This window comes from Perognathus longimembris, chromosome 6 (assembly GCF_023159225.1).
Source record: "Perognathus longimembris pacificus isolate PPM17 chromosome 6, ASM2315922v1, whole genome shotgun sequence".
Taxonomy (NCBI): domain Eukaryota; kingdom Metazoa; phylum Chordata; class Mammalia; order Rodentia; family Heteromyidae; genus Perognathus; species Perognathus longimembris.
This window is the reverse complement of record NC_063166.1, coordinates 86,816,275-86,838,579: the sequence shown is the minus strand read 5'-3', so window position 1 is coordinate 86,838,579 and position 22,305 is coordinate 86,816,275. Positions and strand designations below refer to the sequence as shown.

General features: G+C 40.4%; 1 protein-coding gene across 2 annotated transcripts; it reads right to left on the bottom strand.

Annotated features, from left to right (window-relative positions):
- Positions 1-2,826: 2,826 nt before the first annotated feature.
- Positions 2,827-22,305, bottom strand: Pcmtd2 (protein-L-isoaspartate (D-aspartate) O-methyltransferase domain containing 2). 2 transcript variants are annotated; one of them, XM_048349790.1, is made up of 6 exons: positions 22,091-22,305; positions 17,683-18,013; positions 11,743-11,845; positions 11,053-11,224; positions 7,580-7,703; positions 2,827-4,314 (listed from the first exon to the last, which is right to left on the bottom strand). In XM_048349790.1, exons 2-6 carry the CDS (start codon positions 17,987-17,989, stop codon positions 3,935-3,937), a joined length of 1,086 nt encoding a protein of 361 aa, XP_048205747.1. In that variant the 5' UTR covers positions 17,990-18,013; positions 22,091-22,305; the 3' UTR covers positions 2,827-3,934. The 2 variants fall into 2 exon arrangements, with proteins under 2 accessions (XP_048205747.1, XP_048205745.1); XM_048349788.1 differs by having other exon boundaries at positions 22,137-22,303.

Here is a 22,305-nt window from a genome sequence, read left to right as displayed (position 1 = left end):
GTGCCTAAGCCATTAATCTGCTTATTCATTTTCATGAATTCTGTACTTTGGCATGGATGTTTTCCTTCTGTCATAAACCACTGCTCTCATGGAGCTGGTATCCTAGCAGATGAGGAGAAACCATTACAAAGTGCATAGTAAACTTGAGCACAGCCTTTCGGAGAGTAGTGACACAATCAACAGCAGGATCATGTGAGAGGATTCAAGTTGTGGGGAAGGTGGGCACTACAGTAAGACACGTCATGGGTGGGCCTCCTTGAGGATATAGTATCTGAGCAAAGACTTGAAGGAGGCAAGGGGACACATGGACAGTGCAGAGGGAACAGCTGATGCATGGGCTGCCAATGGACATCACAAGCTGATTTCCTCTGTGGCTGCAGCAGAGTAAGAGGAGGAAGTTATTGGAGGGAAGTAAAGTGGGGGAGAGTACAAAGGTTGAGGCCTAAGACCCTTCAGTGGACTCTGACTTAATTCAGAGTTTTCAGTGGAACCCATTTAAGATGCTCTGGTGATTACTTTAAAGGGGTAACATTGGCTGTAGTATTGAGAACAGTATACAGGGAAGAGGTTGGGAGCTTCATGAAGAGGCTGTGCCATGAAGAGGTGGTGGCTGGCGTGGGGAATCCTCTTTCATGGGCCTACTGCATTAACCTCTATTTCTGTCTCTTTTCTGCACCTCCCCCAACTCCAACTGTTCAACAGCTTTCAGTGAATTTTCTTATAACATCTTCACACATAGACATTTTATTTTGATATTATTCACCCTCCATGATTCTTTCCATTTCCTTCCTTCTCCTCATTCCCCAAACAGGCCCACCACTACATTCTAAACTTTGATAGTAAGCTGTTTTTAGAACAGTAGGACATACTTCTTTGAATTACGGCATGTAAGTGCACAATGAGCAATAAGGAGTAAGTTTTTCAGGAGGTCATGCTTCAGGACAACAGAAGCCATACACAGGGCTTCAGAAGTCTCAGGACTTACTTTGATTCAACACACACACACACTCACACACACACACTCACACACACACATACACATATCTTTTTACCTGTTTCAGGGAGCTACTCATTTTTGATGCTCTCTACCTATCTAGTTCTCATGATATCATTCAGCTCCTTCCTGTTTAGATTTCAAGTTCAGATCCTTTAGTCCATTTGGCTCACCATTTTTTTTTATTTTTAAAGTTTAACTAGTTTCTAAATTCTGATTTTATCTTCAACTCTGGGATACAGCACAGACTTCCTTACAGCATAGACTGAAATATTTATATAATAACTATTTTAACTGAAGCCAATAATAAAGTACTTTCTACATCTTGAGATAGGTGCCATTCTTTTAACATTCTCAAAATATGGGGATATTATATTTAAAAAGACCAAACACAGTTACTATTCAAAGTACTTTATAATTTGCCTATACCAATTTCACATTTATTAATTAGAAACAATGACTGGACTTTCTATTTACTGTGAATGTTAAAGAATTAAGCAATACAAGTAATAAAAGAACATGTGTTAATCAGGAGGGCACAGGTATATTTCCATAATAATTTTTTAAAGAATACAGTCAAGAACTTAAATCCTATACAGAACAGAGAAGCCGTGCTGAAAATAAAAGCCTTAAGTGTACTAATTCATTTTTATCCACCTGTATGACTTCATTAAATATCACTGTTTCAAATTTCTAACATTTCTCTTTGTAAGTTCCAGACTTGCAAAAGTATCTTTATGTACATTTGATTCTTACATTACATACTTAATATTTATAATTTTGAAATTTGTTTTGCACAGATCTATGCCTTTACTACTTTTCAAGACAAGAGTCACATGTTAAAATATAAACTGCTCAATACATAAACAGCTGTCAAGATTATGGTTTACAATACAAATCTTGCAGACAATATAGACTATATTATGATTGATCTATTTGAAAACAGAAAGTAGTGTATTACACTGAAGTATGGTTGCAAAGTGCTTGCTCACAGAAAAACCTATTTTCCTTTCTTTTTATAAGATAAACAGCAACCTATTTCTCACATATACTACAACTATATTAACTGAACTCTGGCTTAAAACTCACACTACAAAATATTAAGAAAAGCTTAACATAAAGGGAAGACTTGTCTTATTTATTATAGTCCATAATACTTATGTCATTTTTAATCCTGAATAAAGGCAAATACACTTTTTAAATGCAGTCCATTTTCAATTATAGGAAAAATTTAGTTAATCCACCTAATATAACAGATTTCACATATATCATTCACTTAATATTACATCCAAAAATTCCATGTAACATAGCAATTCAAATAATTTGAACAAGAATCTGTAAACTACAAAAATATTAGCAAGTAAACTTAAATCATGCATTTTTCTCCAAGAGTCAGAAGCCTGACTTTAAGAAGCAGGTAAAAATAAGTGTGAACTAACTTCCTTTAAATAGCTTACATCACCAATCTAGGAACACACACACACACACACACACACACACACACACACACACACACACACCCTGGCATATATCCCCAAAGATGCATGCAGACTGCACTGTGTGATAAAAAATGATTTCAGCTAGCTAAAAAAGCAAACAAGAGCAAAATAACTATTGAAGCTGGCCAAACCAAAGAGATATTGAACCCATGGAGGTTAAAGTGAATCATAAAATCTCAGACCTTAATCGTACATCATGGAGTTACTTACAATTTGCACTATTCTTTTCTTTGGGCTAAGAAAGAGAAATATTTCAAAAGAGACAATGTTTCAGATGAGCAACATAACTCAAAATCATTCTGCTATCTGACTTCTACAAAGATTTTTTTTTCATAGACCCACAAATTCATGGAAAGCTATTGACACAAAAAGCCTGGAGAAAATGGATTTTCCACAAGCCATTGAGTTAAAACTTCTAATATAATGGAGCTACTAAAATACATTTATTTGTTAAGAAAATTTACAAAACTAACAAATCTTTTTCTCCAGAATTATAAAAGATAAAAATCTATGACTCAGTACTCTAATGCAATCACAGAAAGATAGCAAACTGAAGTCAAAAAGCACAGGCTGTCTATAACATTCTCTTTTTCCTGCAATCTTTCTGAGAATTCATGGTCAACACCCTAGAAATCATCTATTATGGTCTTCAAAACTGTGTATTATTCATCCCTATGGATAGAGCAAAGGTAATTTAGCTTTTATACAAATTTTTTAAAAACTTGTTTCCTTTTCAGGAGATTATTTGACAGTGGTTCTTTTAAAGGTAACAAAAGGTGTGGGGGCAGGGGACTGCTTGGAAGTCTGGAAATTCCAGAAAGACTTCTAGCAGTTTAATATTTTCACTCCTCCCTTAACCAATTTCTTTTTTCCTTTAAAAATTATAACTGATAATTTTCATATAATTTGTTTAATTATGGAAGAGTTTTCCAATAGTATTTATTTCACCCTTTAGAATATTAAAATAAAATTCAGTGGAACTCAGTGCCAGTAATTAAGAGGTTGATACCATAAATTTCAAACTTGGACAGGAATATATGTCACATCCTGAAAAGTTCATACATTTGAAGACTTGTGCTTTGCCTCACACAGGGTCATTCAGACTCAGTTGCTTTTGAGATATGTTAGGTGTCCCTGGCATCAGGGACAGTTTTGACAAGAAGGCTATAGCTTACAAGAGTGTTTCAGCAGAGAGGGACAAGCTATTGCCTACTTAAGGAAAACATTCTTCTCTGTAGTGTGTCTTGTCAGATTGTTTAAATAATTTATCATACCATGGGATCAGTTTTAAAGGACAAACAGGAGCCGGAAATGGGAAACCACAACATGGATGAAACCAGTGGCCCCCTTTGGAGGCATCTGTTTCAAAACACCTAGCAGCAGTGAATGGCAGGTTAGGCTCACTTTACCTCTTCCTAACTTCCCCTTTCAAACAAAAAACTTACTTTTCTCTGTAATAAAGCAAGTAGTACTTCAGGGGATCTGGCAGCGGGAGGCTGAGGACCCTCTGGCGAAGGAAGTTTACTGGAGGTTCGGCGTTGACTTCCCGAGGGGTCCTTTCTGCCGCCTCCTGCCGCTCTTCTTCCAAGTCCTCACAGCTGGTGTCATCAGAGGGATTGGAAATACGACTAGCAAAGACCTCCTTGTCCAAAAAGACAATCGTTTCCATTCGCCGGCAGCGGACCCTCCTTCGTTTGAACCTGGGTGTGCTCTTCAGTCCATTTCCACCTTTGCTCACTGCTTCCTGGCAAATGACCTTCTTGATAGTGCTTCGGATGGCAATGCGGGCCAAGTCCTGTAGGCTTCGAACAGCTGGTGGTGCTGTAGCCAAGTGAGGTGCAAAGGCTGATAAGTGAAGGCCCCAAGGAGACTGTGCAATAAAAACTCTAATGCTACTCTAGTTTGCTGGAATAGTAATGGACCCTTCACAAGAGGATGAAAGCATTCTAAGCGAATGTTAACAAGCACTCTATATTTATATGTTGCTTTTCAAAAGGTATTTTTAGATATGCTAATTTTTAACTCAAAAAAGGAAATAAAGCCATTCTTACTACCAGAATTAAAACCTTACAGTTTCCGACAGCTTCATTCACACATTAATACCTATGCAGTAGTAACATCTCCATTACTTTTGTGTATATTAATACTGTCGTAGCAATTTATAAATTAGACATATGTTTTCTTTTTTATTACAGACAGGAAAAGCCAAACATTTTTTAAAAATTCAAAACTTGAAAGGACACCAAGGAGAAAAAAACACTGGCAATTAAAATTCACAATTTAATGTAGGCAAAACACACATATAAGGGCTTTTCTCAATCAGGAGTGAATTGGTGACCATTTTTTAAACTACATTAAACAAGTCTGCATCACTTTCCTCCATCCAGTGCCCAATTTGTTCAGATAGCAGTTCACACTATAGGAAGTCTCTAGTGCTGTCTACACTCACTAAAATAAAAAAAGCCTTCACCAAACCCAATCATCTCTGTCCTACAAGAATAGAGGCTTGTAACTGAGGCTTCTAGCAAAGAACACACAGCAACTTTTCTCTCTCCCATCAGTGCCAACCTTCCTCTCCTGCTTCTCTGTCTCTGAGGACAAGGGACTCTAACCTCCTCTCCAGGATGGCTCTCACAGTGCTTCTACCTGAAGTCTAGCCACTTCACTGAGTACCTGTGCAATGTCCCTCACCCATTCACAACCTGTTGACTAGCCTGGTCTTACCAACTCACTTCAAGGAAGGTGAGCGCCTGCATTCCAGCTGTTCCCTAAAGATGCTGAAGAGGCCCTTCACAAGCCAACAGCTTGACTTCTCCGGTCCTAACTTAGATTTTGCAGGAGATATCCTCCCCTAGAAAGCTTCTTTCTGGCTCCTCCTCTTCTACCCAGCCCTGCAGTGCTCCCTAAAGCCTCCACTGTTCACCACCCTCCCCTCTTAGCACACCTACTGGATCTTGGTTTCACACCCACTCTGTGGCTTTAAGTGTTACAGACCAACTCCCCAGGTGTCTACCCAGTCCTGACCAGATCCTGAACCTCCCCTAGAGCTATGTCTATGAAAGACAACAGGTACCTCAGGCTCTGAGGAACTTCCAGGAAGGCAACTTGTCCCTGAACCTTTCTCATCATCAAGACCAGAGTTGTCTCAGTTGTCTATTCTCTACAAAAGTCCAGTAGCTTCATGACTGATTCCTACCTCAGGTTGCCTCATTATCAATTTGAGAGGTGACCCCATATGGTGCATGTCTAGGGCATGTGGCCTCACTGTACACTTTACTCATGTAGCTTCTCTATTCCACTGTCATCAATTTTCCTTGTCTAGGAAAGTCTGGCCCAGGAAAATAAAAGCTGCAAATAATCTGAATGTTAATTTCAGGAATCCTAACTAGCACTCATGAAAGTTTATCACCCAACATTGGCTTTGAAGGAGTCACCTCCAAACAGGCATCTCATGGTAGCCAACAAAACAGTTTTTATCCAGGCCTAATCAAGCTCTCACGGAGAGACATTCGTTTCCAACTCAAAAAGTCTTTTAAATACCCTGGTAACCCTTTCCTTATAACCCTGCTACAGATGCAGAAGCAGATAGCGTATTTGCTTAAAGAGCTTTCTCTGTATGTATTTGCAGAACATGCAGTTGACACATTTACTCTCTGATTGACCGCTAAGATCATACAGGATACAGGTATAATGAGTCTTCTTATAGAGCTTCTGTAGCTCTCCATAGCCCAGTGATAAACTGGAATCTACACACCCATCTAGTTTTTCCCACAAACCCCAATTCTGACCACACTGGAAGACAATGTGTCCTTAAGCATATCCTGCTTCTGCTCACACTTTTTCTACACATCCCTATTCTCTTTTGAGGGAGTTACTTTTTACACTGAAGAACAAAAACAAACATCATTCTCTAGCAAACCAACCTTCCCAGGTCCTTCCAAGAACCTTTCTACGCTCCAATGTTGCTTGCTACCAAATTTCATATGACTTATACTGAGAAAAGTGCTTCTATTTGATAAATGATTCCTTGAAAATTAAGAAACTTAGAAGGAATTCAACAAAATATATTATCTTTGCATGATGGGACTATACATAATATTTTTTACCAATTTTTCATAAATAAAAATAGTGCATACAGGGTATTTGTATTTTGAATCACCAAAATTATCATTTCTGTGTAAGCTGTTTAGATTATAAAACATTAAGATAATTGCTGCCTTGACAGTGTAAACAACAAGGCACAGAGTCTTCCATCCACACACAGCAGATAAAAAAGAACAGGTTCTCAACCTTTTCTCTCCATGTACAGCAGCAACAGACAGGTGTTCTAGGAGCAAATCTGTGACACACTTGCCATCACATTCTCCTAGTGGAGTCTCTCACATAGTGGGGCTAGGTCTTTATTTGGTAAATCTAAATATTCTTGAAGGCCTGAGTAGCAAAAGCTCTTTCTAGACCTAAAAGATGACTAATATGACTTAAGAAAGACTGAAAAGAGATAATTTTTTTTTTTGGCCAGTCCTGGGCCTTGGACTCAGGGCCTAAGCACTGTCCCTGACTTCTTTTTGCTCAAGGCTAGCACTCTGCCACCTGAGCCACAGCGCCCCTTCTAGCCGTTTTCTATATATGTGGTGCTGGGGAATCGAACCAAGAGCTTCATGTGTAGGAGGCAAGCACTCTTGCCACTAGGCCATATTCCCAGCCCTGAAAAGAGATCATTTTTAAATGCCTAAAATTCCTTGTATAATTTTAAGGTTTCAGTGGAATGTAAAATACTTTCATATAAAAAAATTTTTTTTGGGGGGGGGGGGGCCAGTAGGCCTTGGACTCAGGGCCTGAGCACTGTCCCTGGCTTCCTTTTGCTCAAGGCTAGCACTCTGCCACTTGAGCCACAGCGCCTCTTCTGGCCATTTTCTGTATATGTGGTGCTGGGGAATCAAACCCAGGGCCTCATGTATACAAGGCAAGCTCTCTTGCCACTAGGCCATATTTCCAGCTCCTAAAAAGATTTCTTATAATTTCATTTCCTTTCTAATTTTAATGAGAGTTAGAAGATCTAAAAGACAAGTGTGGTACATGTACTCACGTAGCTGGACAAGTCTGGATTTTCCCGACTCAGACTGACAAGGCTGGACCAGAGGAGCAAAGGAAACAGCCAGAATCTTTTTGGTTTCCCAAGCAGAAGGCCCTATGCGTGTTATCTTGGTCAACTATCACACAGAAAAAAAATGAAAATACACAAAAGATTTGGCTATTAGATTATTTATTTTAGGTATAATAATTGCTATATAAAACATAAAAATATACAAATACTGCCACGGGCTAGCCACAGCACAAACAAGGATTCCGAGGGGCAAGGGGATTGATGATGAAGGAGACAGAGAGAAGGCTGAATGGGACAACTCTATTTCAGCAAAAGCCTTTAGTTATACACACCTTCTATATTTGTCACAAGTTTGCATAAAGCTGTCCTAGGATCCACTGCTGGGAAAAGTACAGACAGCCGGCATCCTTCCTCATTCTATTTCAATCAATCCTTGTCTACCATGCCTCCCCAGATAAGCCCCCAGGCCCAAAAGCTGAAAGAAGCACTTCTCCAAAAGGAAAGGGCAAACATATGCAGCCCTGAGGGTTGGAGACAATGGGGTGGAGCCTTTGCTCACACCTAGCCAGCTCCGGGCACCTCAGGGTCTGCACAAAAGGGCAGGTACCCGCAGCCCCCTAGGGTTGGAGTCAATGGAGGTGGAGCCTTTGCTCACACCCTGCCAGTGCCTGGTACCTCAGGGTGTGCAACAGAATACAATAAAATGAAATAGTCTGACAATATGGCCCCCAAATGTGAGATGCATGAAGTACAGCTGACTTACAAATATTTTTGCAAGAATGCCTAGCTTGTAGATATTCAAGCTATGGTATGTGTGTGTGTGTGTGTGCATGTATGCATGCGTGCGTGCATGCATGTGTGCGTGTGTGCCAGTCCTTGGGTTTGAATTCAAGGCCTGGGTGCTGTCCCTGAGGTGTTTTATTGTTTGTTTGTTTGGGGATTTTTTCTGCTCAAGGCTAACACTCTGCCACTTGAGTCAGAGCTCTACTTCTGGCTTTTTGGGGTTAAGTGAAGATAAGAGTCTCACGGACTTTCCAGCCCTGGCTGGCTTTGAAGCAAAATCCTCAGATCTCAGTCTCTTGAGTAGCTAGGATTACAGGTGTGAGCCACCAGCGCCTGACCAAAATATTTTTTTAGGGCTGGGGATAGAGCCTAGTGGCTAGAGTGCCTGCCTCGGATACACGAGGCCCTAGGTTCGATTCCCCAGCACCACATATACAGAAAACGGCCAGAAGCGGCGCTGTGGCTCAAGTGGCAGGGTGCTAGCCTTCAGCGGGAAGAAGCCAGGGACAGTGCTCAGGCCCTGAGTCCAAGGCCCAGGACTGGCCAAATAAAAAAAAATATATATTTATATATATAGTATATATAATATATATAAATAATATATAAATATATATAATATATATAATATATAATATATAATATATATAAATATAATATATATAATATATAATATATATAATATAATATATATAAATAATATATAAAATAATATATTATATATATTTATATATTTATATATATTTATATATATATATATTTTTTTTTTTTTACTAAAGCATTAGCACCAGAGAATCCAATTAGACAACACAGCCTCCGTATGTTTGGTGTGACTAGGCCAGTCTTCCAACAGCCTAAGTAGGCCATAGCTAAGATTATACGTTAGGTCTTTTCTAAAAATATCCAATCCAGCCAGTCTTCTGAAACTGATTATTTAAAAGACTCAAGTAGCCATATACTAAGTAAATATTAACAAGTCTAAACACATTATTACATACCAACAAAAGAATAATTACAACAAACATCAAATATTTAAGAATAATCATTTAATAATATGGGAGACCTTAAATAAAACTACAAACTCCTCCTTTATATTCTAGAGAAGTCTGTGAAAGACGGTAAGAATGTCCATAATCCTCAAATTTATCGAGATAAAATGATTCCTCTCAAAAGTCCAATTCAATACAGAACACAAGGATTTCTAACATCATTGGTATATGTAAAAAAAAAAAATCAAAATAATGATCTGAGAATAAAGACCAAATAGTCCAGGCAAATAGCAGGGGGACATACAGCAGTGAGAAAACACTTATACCAGCTCCTCTTTATTCTGCTAATGATGGTATTACCTTTAAAAGTATGGTTTTAAAATGTGTAGCCTTTGACAATACACTTCTGCTTTTACAAGGAGGTTATGCTTGGTGATAATGAATACAAAGATTAAGGTACAAGAATATTCACAAAAATGACATACAAAAGGCTCCTCCTGAGGGCTATTAATTACAGTAAAAATAATAATAATAACAAAGGCTAGAATGAGATAAATCACCCACCATTAAAACATATTCTTACTCACTAACAATTAAACAACAAAAAACCAGAAGATGACAGACTATGAGGCTCTAAATTAAAGCCCTAATTCCAGGGGGGTTAAGGAGGGCAGCGAGCCACACTGGGGGAATTTTTTTCCTAGATATAGTAAATATACAGTATTATATACGTGTGTATGTGTGTATATATATACATATATGCACACACAATGTATTTTTACTCATTTTGAAAAATGATATTATGTCACTTGCAGAGAAATGGATGGACCTAGAAATTATGTGAATAAGTCTGGCTCAAAGAGAAAAAGGGAGCATATTTTCTCTCATATGTGAAAGCTAGACATAAATTATAAACATATATAAACACATATGCATATATACATAGCATACACAACACGCATATAAACACAAACAAATTTACTAAAGTATGGGACATGTAGGGGAGAATTCCAATGTTGCAACTCTGAACAACAAACTTGAAAGAGTTTAGCAAACTGAATAACAAGAACCTGAGACATGTTTTGTCATAGGGGGATGAGGTCAGGGAGGGGGAGAGACAAATGAAGAGAGTAAGGGTGGGTGAATACATTCAAAATATTCAATGTACCTTTGACAACAGTATCAGGTAACAAGGGAATGGATGGAATTCTGGTACTTTATATATAATTCTGGCTTATTTATATACAACAATTCTGATTAGCCAGGCACGGTGGCATATGCCTGTAATATGAGCACTGTAAAGCCTGAGACAAGAGGACCACAGATTTACAGACAGCCTGGACTACACAGAGAGTTCTAGACAAGCTTCAGCTACATATTGAGACCCCATCTCAAAAAGCAGAATAGCTGAGTAAAGAAAAGGAAGAGGGGAAAAAGAATGACAAGGAAAAAGAGAGGAGGAAAGAAACATGATTTAGAATAAAGGTGAAAGAAACACGAACTGGTGAGCCAGGTTCTCTCCTCGCCTAGTGTCTGTGTAACCCAGGCAAGCTTCTGCTCATATTCCCTATCTCTTTCTTGTACTACATAAAATGGTAGTGGTTGTTACACGGGTAACTATATACAAACTGCCTGGAACAGGCCTTGGTAGAAAGTGAAAAGTATCAATTATGAAGACAATCTGACCTTCTCTTCCAAGGGCATGACAAGTATCCCTCCAACTTTAAGAAGATTCTTCATGTACTCTTCATGTTCTTTCTGCACACCAGCCCCACAGTACACACGATCATACTGACAACAATCTGGAGAAATTTCCAGGCAATTGCCAGTAACAAAGGAAGGTTCACAGAAGTCGAACCTGGAAGGAAAAAAAATCTGTAACTAAATGCACTGTTTCAATGTCACAACAAGTCCATCCACCAATTTTTCAAAATCCCAGAACAATTTAATAGTTTCCAGAGATGGGAATTAAAACAACACTTGCAAATTACATAAATAGGGCCATAGAAAACCCAAACAAAAAAGAATGGAAGTAAGTGCTATAAGCATGATCCAAAGTTAAAGCAATCTCTAGTTGTTCTTTACTGTTTTTACAGCACTCATCATATTCAAGATCTATTATCCAACAAGTTAGAGGAAGAAAAACACATTTTTGCTCTAAAATTTCAACCCCCTTAATTTAAAATGGAAACACCTTAAAATCACAGAATATTAAAATAATAATTAGCATAAGTACACATATAACCCATGATCATTGACCAAAATTTAACCAAGTTGACAGGCATATGAAAATAAGCTGACATCTTTATATTTGCTCAAGTTTGTTAAAAATTATAATTCACACCCTCTGACCCAATGGCCAGCATCTGATCATACTTGTCAAAGCTGTCACTTGTTCTGATGAAGAAGTCCAGTTTCTGCTTTGCATACTCTATCACATCTGAATGAAGCTCCACCCCATGGTTCACACCAAAAGGACCTGAAAGTTTTGAGAATAACAAAACTTTTAGAACTCTTGTTCATTTGTTTTGTTTTATTGCTTCATTAACTGCACAACTGATTTGACAGAAACTCGAGGTCTATGAAATCTTAGCACATCTAAACTACTCCAGGGAACCCTTTCAATATGCATAATAACCCCTGCTCATAACACAATACTTGTTTAGATGCCTGGGTCTCTATACTATTAAATCTTTAAAGAATCGTTTTACGGAAAAGAAAATAAACCAAGAGTTTTGAGTGTTACTGATAAAGAGGAAACACATATTTGCAACAGTAATACTGGTAAAATGTCATCAAGACAAGCCTCCTTGAGAAGTCCTATGTTCACTGGTTACAACATCAAGCCCCAAATTATTCTGAACTTCCAATACCTTCTACCAACTTTCTGACTTAAATCCTCATTACTCTGGTTTGGCACATTGTGCCAGAGATATAAAAACATCATTCTGTGGTCCTTATCCTCCCAGGGCCCTGCCCCTCTTATTTTCATTAACACCTCACTTCACTGTCAAACATCAACAGTCCACCACTCAAGAGACTGAGGTGGGCTCCAGTCACTGAGCTGCCATGCAGGACTCAGCTGCCTCCCCCTGAGCCCCCTCACTTCCCGATGCTCCGCTCCATCCCCCCGCCCGCCTTCTCCAGCAGCCACCTTCCACAGGCCGTTTCCACCGAGGAAAAAAAAATCATATCGTATGTCCACTATCCAGAACCTCCAATCTTTCCACCCCTTTGCTGATGCAAGAAAGGGTGATGACCTGCTTCGTGCTGGAATAAGAAATCAACAGAGAAACAGCAGGAAGACCCTTACTACTGCCCAAGAGACCTCTGATGATTACTACAAAAAGAAACTAGTGAAGGCATTTAAGAAATTTGCCTGCAATGGTACTGTAATTGAGCATCCAACATGGAGAAGTAATTCAGCTACAGGGTGACCAGCACAAGAACATATAGCCAACAGTGTAGTATGGTTCCCTTTTGGCCACATCCCCACTTTTGGGCATCTACTCAAAGGATTGCAAGCAAGACCACACTAAACCTACCAGCACAACCATGTTCATTCAGAAAGAATGGCATTGTCCCATTTGTAAAGAAATGGAAAGATTTGGAAAAATCATACTAAGTGAAGTGAATCAGACCCAAAGAAACATAGACAGTTTCTCTCATTGGTAAAAATCAGTATATGTCTAGGATAGTCCTAGCACATGATCACAATAGCTCAGTAGCTATGTACATATGAACACATAAGATGATGCTAAGCAAAATGAACTCCAAGTTATGAAAATAAGTGGTTTATTATTGTTGTTGTTATTTTCAACATACTATGTGAAATTATGCCTTTTTCTTTTGTTCTTCCTCAGCATGGTTTTACCTCTTATGTCACTGTATCTGATTTTGGTACCCTGGGTATTATAAAGGTGTTTATTAGAACTATGGAAGGGAAGGGAAATATCAAAATGGACAGGAAATGGGTAAAAGGCGAACCAATGCAACAGCAATACTCACAAGACAATATGCTGTAAACCAACTGTTCAATTCAGGGGGGGAGGGAATTGAGGAGAGAAGGTGGGAGAAAAATGAGTGAGAATAAGAAATGAACTCACTGCCTTATATATGAAACTGTATCCACTCTATACATCACTTTGACAATAAAACATAAAATGAAATATTTTTAAAAGAAAAAAATGAACATATAGCCAGTTCCTGGTAGAGACTGGACTGGCTAAGGATGATCAGCTGAAGGTTCATGGGTTTTAAGTGCTTGTGGTTCATTGAAGCTTAAGTGAGGATTTCCTTGCAATAAGTAGAATTTCCCTTCTGTCCCTTGTCACAAGTTTAAAAACCTTACAGCTTGAGAGACTGAGGTGGGAAGGTATCTTGAGTCCAGGAACTAGAGACCACTGTAGGCAACAAAGCAAGACTCCAGCTCAAACAATAACAACAATTTATGTATGTATGTCAAACCTGGGGCTTAAACTCAGGGCCATGGTACTGTCCCTGAGCTTTTATGCTCAAGGTTAGTACTCTACTACTTCAGCTACTGATCTACTTCCAGCTGCTCTTGGTGGTTAACTGGAAATAAGAGTTTTCTGGACTTTCCTGCCCAGGCTCGCTTTGAACTGTAATCCTCAGCTCTCAGTCTCCTGAGTAGCTAGGATTATAGGTGTGAGCAATGACTATACTTTTAAAAAATCACTAATAGTTACTTCTAATAACAGGTATAAGACAGGGTCCCTATTTCTTACCAGCAAACAGTAACAACACAGATGCTAGAAAACAGGTGGTGGGGTTGTATTCGGGTACAGCACCAACAGGTAATAAAGCCAGACCTTAAGATCCCCTCCCAGGTACACACCTCTCTTTTAGGTATGTTATCTCACTAATTACCACTCCCTGTCCATCATTCATAAAACCAAAGAGAAGAGAGCCCTAGGAAAAAGGAAAGAATTGCAAAGAAGAATGCAGAGATAGAGCTGACATGGGATAAAGTAGAGACTTGGTAAGGCGGGCTCAGAGAGGATCTCAGTGTTAGTAGAGACTTTAGATCTCATCTGTATAGGCCCTAGGAGGTCAATGAAGTTTTCCTTCTGCAATGATGTTTTTTTTTTTTTTTTTTTTTTTGGGCCAGTCCTGGGCCTTGGACTCGGGGCCTGAGCACTGTCCCTGGCTTCTTTGCTCAAGGCCAGCACTCTGCCACTTGAGCCACAGCGCCACTTCTGGCCATTTTCTATATATGTGGTGCTGGGAAATCGAACCCAGGGCTTCATGTATATGAGGCAAGCACTCTTGCCACTAGGCCATAGACCCAGCCCCTGCAATGATGTTTTTAAGTTAGCAATAAGGCAGAATAAACTGTAGCATCTAGACACAGACCACGGTCCCATTAAGATATTCATGTCTGAGAGTACATCCCAAAGCTTCTTCCTCCAAACACAGCACATAGATGACAGGGCTTTCCATCTTGTACATTTATCCTCTCCTATAGCTAACACAATTCCCAGTAAGCAGAGGGCTCAGAAAGGCAAAGCAGAAGTAGCAAATCATAAGCCCTTTATCACCTCTCGCAATGTCAAGTACAACAGGACACTCCAACTTTTCCTAAGCATGTTGGTTCTATTCATCAGAATTTCTAATCTTGTCAGTTTTATTATCCATTTCCACCATCTAAAAATTACTCTTTCACTAAGCCTCTTCCAACTTTTCAAGTATGGTCAACAGAAATGATAAATAATCTAAGCACTAGTTTCTTCTCAAAGTATGGCAACCACAATAGTCTAAATCGAAAACCATTTTTAAAAAACATACTTTCTGGGGCTGGGGATATGGCCTAGTGGCAAGAGTGCTTGCCTCATATACATGAGGCCCTGGGTTCAATTCCCCAGCACCACATATACAGAAAACGGCCAGAAGAGGCACTGTGGCTCAAGTGGCAGAGTGCTGGCCTTGAGCAAAAAGAAGCCAGGGACAGTGCTCAGGCCCTGAGTCCAAGCCCCAGGACTGGCCAAAAATAATAATAATAAAAAATAAATAAAAAACATACTTTCTCATACAAAGAAAAGCATACAAATGAAAATTTTTTTTTTTTTTTTTTTTTGGCCAGTCCTGGGCCTTGGACTCAGGGCCTGAGCACTGTCCCTGGCTTCTTCCCGCTCAAGGCTAGCACTCTGCCACTTGAGGCACAGCGCCGCTTCTGGCCGTTTTCTGTATATGTGGTGCTGGGGAATCGAACCTAGGGCCTCGTGTATCCGAGGCAGGCACTCTTGCCACTAGGCTATATCCCCAGCCCACAAATGAAAAATTTAAAGGTAGCAAGTTATATCCTAAAGTCAAGTAAACAGTCTCAAAATTTCACCAAAATTTGAAGGATACAAACCTCAACTGAAATCAAAATCCTTCTTTTATATCTACAAAAATCAGTTGTGACTGTTAGGATTTTCTGAAGTCATTATTATAGCGACAAAAAGAAAAGACTATGATACACATGTCAATGAATTCTTCATATGATACATAAGCCACAAAAATGAAAACTCAAGAATTTCATACTGAAAAATACTTAAAAGTCACCATCAACATTCTTGTTAATATTCTTATGTTTTGTTTTGTTTTGTTGTGCCTATACCAGGGCTTGAACTCAAGACTTTGTGCTCTCATTTAGCTTTTTCGCTCACAGCTAAAGTGTTACCACTTGAGACTCACCTCATATATAACTTTTTTCTAGTTAACTGGAGATGGGATCTCTCAAACTTTTCTGCCCATGCTGGCTTAAAACCACAATCTATATCACAACCTCTTGAGTAGCTAGTATTACAGACATGAGCCAATCATACCTGGCTTCATTTTGCTTTGAAATAGATTCTATGTTGCCCAGGTTGGGCTGGTCTCAAACTACTGGGCTCAAAGGATTCTCCCAACTCAGCCTCTGAGTGGCTGAAAATCCATGACTATATCCTGGCACATAACACCCTTTGGATGTGTGTGTGTGTGTGTGTGTGTGTGTGTGTGTGTGAGAGAGAGAGAGAGAGAGAGCACAAGCACATGTGTGCCTGTGTGTATGTTTGTGTGTATGTGCTGATACTGGGCACCATCCCTCAGCCTTTTTGCTCAAGTATGGCACTCTACCACTTGAGCCACAGCTGCACTTTTAGTTTTTGTGTGTGGTTTTTTTGTTTTTGTTTTTGTTTTTTGTAGCTAATTGGACATAAGAGTTTCATAGACTTTTCTGCTCAGGCTGACTTCAAATTGTAATTCTCAGATCTCAGCCTCCAAAGTAGTTAGGATAACAGGTTTAAGCCACTCTTTGGACATTTTTTAAATTTCTTCACAACCATATCTAACCATCAGTAAATACTACAAATTCCAATGCCAGGGCTGGGAATATGGTTTAGTGGTAGAGTACTTGCCTTGCATGCACGAAGCCCTGGGTTCAATTCCTCAGTACCACATACACAGAAAAAGCCAGAAGTAGCTCTGTGGCTTAAGAGGTAGAGCGCTAGCCTTGAGCAAAAAGAAGCCAAGGACAGTGCTCAAGCCCTGAGTCCAACCCCCAGGACTGGCAAAAAACAACACAAATTCAAATGCCAAAAGAAGGCAAGTCACACAAGCTCCCTCATTCAGTCCAATCTGATTCCTCTTCCAAAAGGCTTCTTCAACACCACATATCTGCATCTCTCACTCCTCTGCAAGCCCATTTCACACCTCACTAAGAATAAAAGATTTCACTCCCCCACTATAGCACTTAACACAAAGTAGAAAATCAATATGCCCTCATTTATCTGATTATTGCTGTTATTTTACATCCACTCTCACAATTTCTTTGTTGTGGAAAACAGTCTCCATGATTCTAAATAATATAACTAGTGCAATCCCTTCCATCCCTGAAATTTATTTGAAAATACATTAAGTGTCACTCTTTTAGTATTAAACCAAAAAACAGAAACTGCTTAGAAGAAATTCAAAGCACTTTAATAACCTTCAGTGGACAGAAGGAATAAAGGGATTATGTTGCTTAGATTAAAAAAAAAGAAATCACATGAGGTCAAGATTTATATATCTCTGCTGGTCTTATATGGCCATAACATATTGCAGCAGTACTAGACTGAAGGAGATAGGAAATAGGGGAGGCACCCACTATCTGGAAGTCAGAGCCATTACATTACAAGTGCATGTAATCCAGCCACCAACAACCCAGTGACTATGCTTCAGGAAAATTGTAGGAGGGCATGGTCTCTTCTAGAGCAGGCAACAAGCTAACTGTATTTTCTGTCCAAGGAGACATTTCATGCACTGACCTTCAAACTCTCCTTTCACACTCACCTAGAATTAGACCCACCATAGAGCTGAGGTAACCAGTGCCACTGCCCAGGTTCAGAAATGAGAGTCCAGGCTGCAGATCAAGGGCTTCCATCACCTCTGAGTAGATGCACGGGGCAGAGAGATGAATGTTTCCATGTTTCCACGCCAAATCCTTGTATGCATTTTCTTTAAACTCTTCCAGATAATAATCTGCACGATCAATAGCACGGAAAGCCTGCTCTACCAGGTCTGTCCGGATATACTGTGCTTCTTTCAGGTTATCAATCAGCTCATCGTTGTCCTCACCAGCACTCACAGCACCACCCATGTTCAAGATTACACTCAGGCAAGACTATAATTAAAATGTAAAGAAATATTTCAGTTATGAGTAAAGCAGAACAATCAAAGCTCTAAATATATAACAATTTTAAGTTCTGAACTCAGAAAGTAATACAGATGGAATATTTTTTGTTAATAACTACCCCCACCCTCCAAAGATGCAAAATTTAGAAGAACAAAATATCAATCCAGCCAGATGCTGGTGTCTCACACCTGTAATACTAGCTACTGAGGAAGCTGACATCTGAGGATCATGGTTTAAAGACAGCCCAAGAAAGAAAGCCCATAAGACTATCTCCAATAAAGTACCCCCAAAAGGCCAGAAGTGGCACTGTGGCTCAAGTGGTAGAGCACTAGCCACGAGCAAAAGAAACTCACAACTGGAAAAAAGAAAAGAGTATTTGAGTGTGTGTGTGTGTGTGTGTGTGTGTGTGTCCATCCAGTTAGAAATTCAAGCCAATAAGTACTAAAACACTGTTTGGTATTTATTTGTAATCCAAATTTAACTGGTGTCCTAAATTTGATTGGAACTCTACACCCCAACACATACATAAATTCTTATCCAAGTCCAGTAAGCTACCTAATCTGTTGCTTTGAATGCTTTGAAATTCAAATAGTAGACAAAAATAACATCAACAAAATCTTAGCAAATATACCACATTATGACAAAATCCTTCTTGCTACAAACATTAAAGCAGCTTTAAGGCTACAATGGCTACAATTTAGTGGTAGGAGCTTTCAGCTTTTTCAAAAGTACATTTCTTACCTTCTTCCAAACTGCCTTTAAGGAGAAAACATGCAACCCCACTACTACAACATGATGTGGCTTTATCTAGTGTACAGGGAAATGCTCTTTTGCATGGACAGTCCTTACATTGAAACTATAAAAACAGCATTCTTAATTGTATACTAACCCTATTAACTTTTCCAAAATAGTGGCTTAACTTCACACAGGATGACTGATGGTGGTGATGATGATGTGAACTGTTGGAGGAAAGACAACTAGTCTACATGAAGACTAGCACACTTCCTCAATTAAGACAACCTCATGACAACATATTATGATACTACTGTTATAGTTACACTAGGCTCTCTCTCCCTCACAGTCCTCTGAATCTCTAGTAGCAGAGTGAGGATACTGAAGAAACTCTACGAGAGAGATATCAGTCCAAAAATAGCCACAGTAGTAGAAACAGCCTAGGGAAGGAAACAAATCACACCTATGTGATTCTTATGCTTCTTATAAAAACAGAAAATAAGACTGGGAAAGTGGCTTAGTGGCAGAGTGCTTGCCTAGCATGTATGAAGCCCTGGGTTCAATTCTTCAGTACCACATAAACAGAAAAAGCCACAAGTGGGGCTGTGGCTCCAGTGGTAGAATGCTTGCCTTCAGCAAAAGAAGCGCAGGGACAATGCCCACACCCTGAGTCCAAGCCCCAAGACCAGCCAAGAAAAAAAAAAAAAAAAAAAAAAACAGGCAAACAAAGGTATGCAGGTATGTCTTGACACAAATTATCTTCCACTTTATGGTAGAATTTCAATCCTCATGATCAACATATGAAAGCCTAGTATTAGAATGTTAACATCATGGTTTGATTATTACATTTTCATCTTCTTTTTAAGCCCTCATTAGATGATAGAATGTGGCTTTGGCCCTTCAAGGGATGGAATTAAGTGCTAATGAGGTTATGTTTAATCTTGGACAAGCCACTTAGTTCTGAGGCTATATTGCTAGCCTAGCACAGTCATCTTAAGATTTGGGTCACTGGTTGAAAGTGGACTCACGTGTTTAGATGTTTTATGACCTATTTTAGGAAAAGAACTTACAATCATACATCCTACTGGGTTCAGATCAAGAAAGACACCTATTATTCCTGAAACCTGTATATAATCTTGTCATGCTATATCAATTCCTCAATTTTAAAATCCTGAGAAGGTATCACAAACTATTCATTGGTATGTTTCATTTTCTACCAAGATCTACCATTTATTTCAATTTTTTCCTCACTTTGAAAGTTTATTCCCTATGAAAAGGATACTGTTTTAGTAAAAATAGTTAGAAATGCCACCTGCCAGCCAAGGCCTCATTTAAACTTCACAATGTGTAACAAATTATTGCTAGGCAGTTAATTTGCTCATGATTAACACAGTGTGTGTCTGAAGAATGTTGGGGTCAAAACCCAGAACTGTATGGCAAAGGCCTGTGTTGTATACACATTGATGTAGTTTTAAAAAATTCCCAAGGGATCTGTGTGTGTGTGTGTGTGTGTGTGTGTGTGAGTGTGCCAGTCCTGGATCTTGAACTCAGCACCTGGGTGTTGTCCCGGAGCTTTTCTTACTCAAGGCTAGCACCCTGCCACTTGAGCCACAGCTCTAATTCAAGCTTTGTGGTGGTTCACTAGAGGTAAGAATCTCATGGATTTTCCTGCCCTGGCTAGCTTCAAGTCAGAGTCTTCAGATCCCATCAATATTCTTTATATGTAACATATTGTTAATCTTTTGAAGATCAGTGTAACCTAGTTGCCACTGTTAGGAAGTAAGTAAACATGTGGGGTATGATATGCACTATTAGCTGGTAATATAACACTGAGTCATAGAGAAACATTACTGCTTACTGGTGACATGAATGTGAACGCAGTCATCGTGCTATGGAAAACACCCAGAACCACCAGCCTCACCAAACCACATCCTCTCACTGGCTCTGTAATATAGTGAAATCCAATTTCTCAAAAGCAGCAGTGAACTAGCACCCTTAGGATGTGGCTACACTCTGCACTTTACTACTGTCTGTAATGCTTAGCAGAGTCACTACCCAAGAGGAACCTGCACAGTCCAACACCACTGCAGGACACAGAAAGAAGAGATACTGAGCCACAGCAACATGGGCAGCCTCACCATTAACAAATGGGGCTTAAATGTGGTTGTGTAAACACCAAGCAAAGTTTTGGGAATGGAGGGGAAGTCCCAATTCTGATCCATTCTAGGTTGGCAGACTGTACAAGGAGGATCACTATCCAAACTTGATAGCACTTCTTAAATGGAATATCCAGCAGAGGATGAACTGGGGAAAGAGTCCTAAATACATCATTCTTTGGGCAGAGTGATGTGAAAGATGAAAGATACAGAGAGAGATAGAAATAAAGAGGGGAGGGGGAGGAAGGCAGGCAGGCCAGGAAGGAAGGCAAGGTGAGTCTTCTCATCTTCAAAACCAAAATTCTTATAAGGGTTAAGGTAAGGTCAGCACAGGTATATTCCTGGTCTCCATTACTGACCAAAAAGTCTGAGGAGTGGTACAGGTTGGGTGGAGACAATTCCTACTAAACACACTGAAAAGCTAACAACGGGGGTTGGGGGCGGGGGGGGTGCGCTTTTTCTCACCACCCTCCAAACCAGATCTCCTCGGAAGGGCCAGAGGAGAGCCCAAATTCCACCACCTCTGAAGGCCCCTCTCTATTCCTCTAAGCACAGCCAATTTTGAGGCTTCATAGGAACCTCCTTCCTCATACTAGAATGACAGCCTACCAAAAACCTCGAAAGGAGTCAGCTTTTGCGATTCCTTCACTGACAACAACAAAAACAATAAATCCAAGCGCCAGGCACAGAGAGCAGACAGTCAAATGCCTAGTTGGAAGGCAGAGGCGCAGTCCCTGAAGATCAAACAAAGGAAGCAAGCCTAGACAAGTTCCTTCCCCAGCACTCTAGCCAATCAGAGCTAACTGCAAACGCTTCTTCCTTAGAGACAGGCTGCGGGTCAGGAAAAGCAAATCCCAGAGTGGGAGCCGTGGTCCGGGAGGGGGGGACGACAGGGCGAGGGAAGATGCTGGGGAAGGACAAAATGCGGGGAGGCGAGGCGTGCGGGACCGGGTAGGGGACGGGGACGCTACGAGGACTCGAGGCTGACAACACTGGAGGAGACGGGGCAGCGACTGGGGAGACACTTGGGAAGATCCTAGGAGACGGGCTGGGGAAATGATGGGGAAGGGAGACGCCAGGGCAGGGAACTGGGGGAAAGGCAGACGCAGCGGGGGCGGGGGTCCCCAGCGGGGCGCCCGCACCCCAAGCGCTCACGAGAACGGGAGAGGGACGGGGCCTGCCCAAGGGAAGGGGCCGAGGGGCGGCCGCAAGTGCAGCTCTACCTCCGCGCTCCACCGACTTGGGCCGCGACGGCAGCTTCAAGGGCGCGTCCCTTACGGGTGCGTCCCTCGCGTCCACTGCCCCGGCACCGCTCGGACGTCGGTCGTGGTAAACATCCGCCACCGCCACTGCGCCGGCGCGTCCAACGACCGCACTGCGCGTGCGCCGTGG

Coding starts and splice junctions, on each gene's coding strand:
- Pcmtd2 (XM_048349790.1), bottom strand. CDS start 17,989: ATGGGTGGTGCTGTGAGTGCTGGTGAGGACAACGATGAGCTGATTGAT. Junction 11,846..17,682: donor TATGGTGGGTCTAATTCTAG/GTGAGTGTGAAA, acceptor CAAAACTTTCAG/GTCCTTTTGGTGTGAACCAT. Junction 4,315..7,579: donor ATCCAGACTTGTCCAGCTAC/GTGAGTACATGT, acceptor ACTTGGCTACAG/CACCACCAGCTGTTCGAAGC.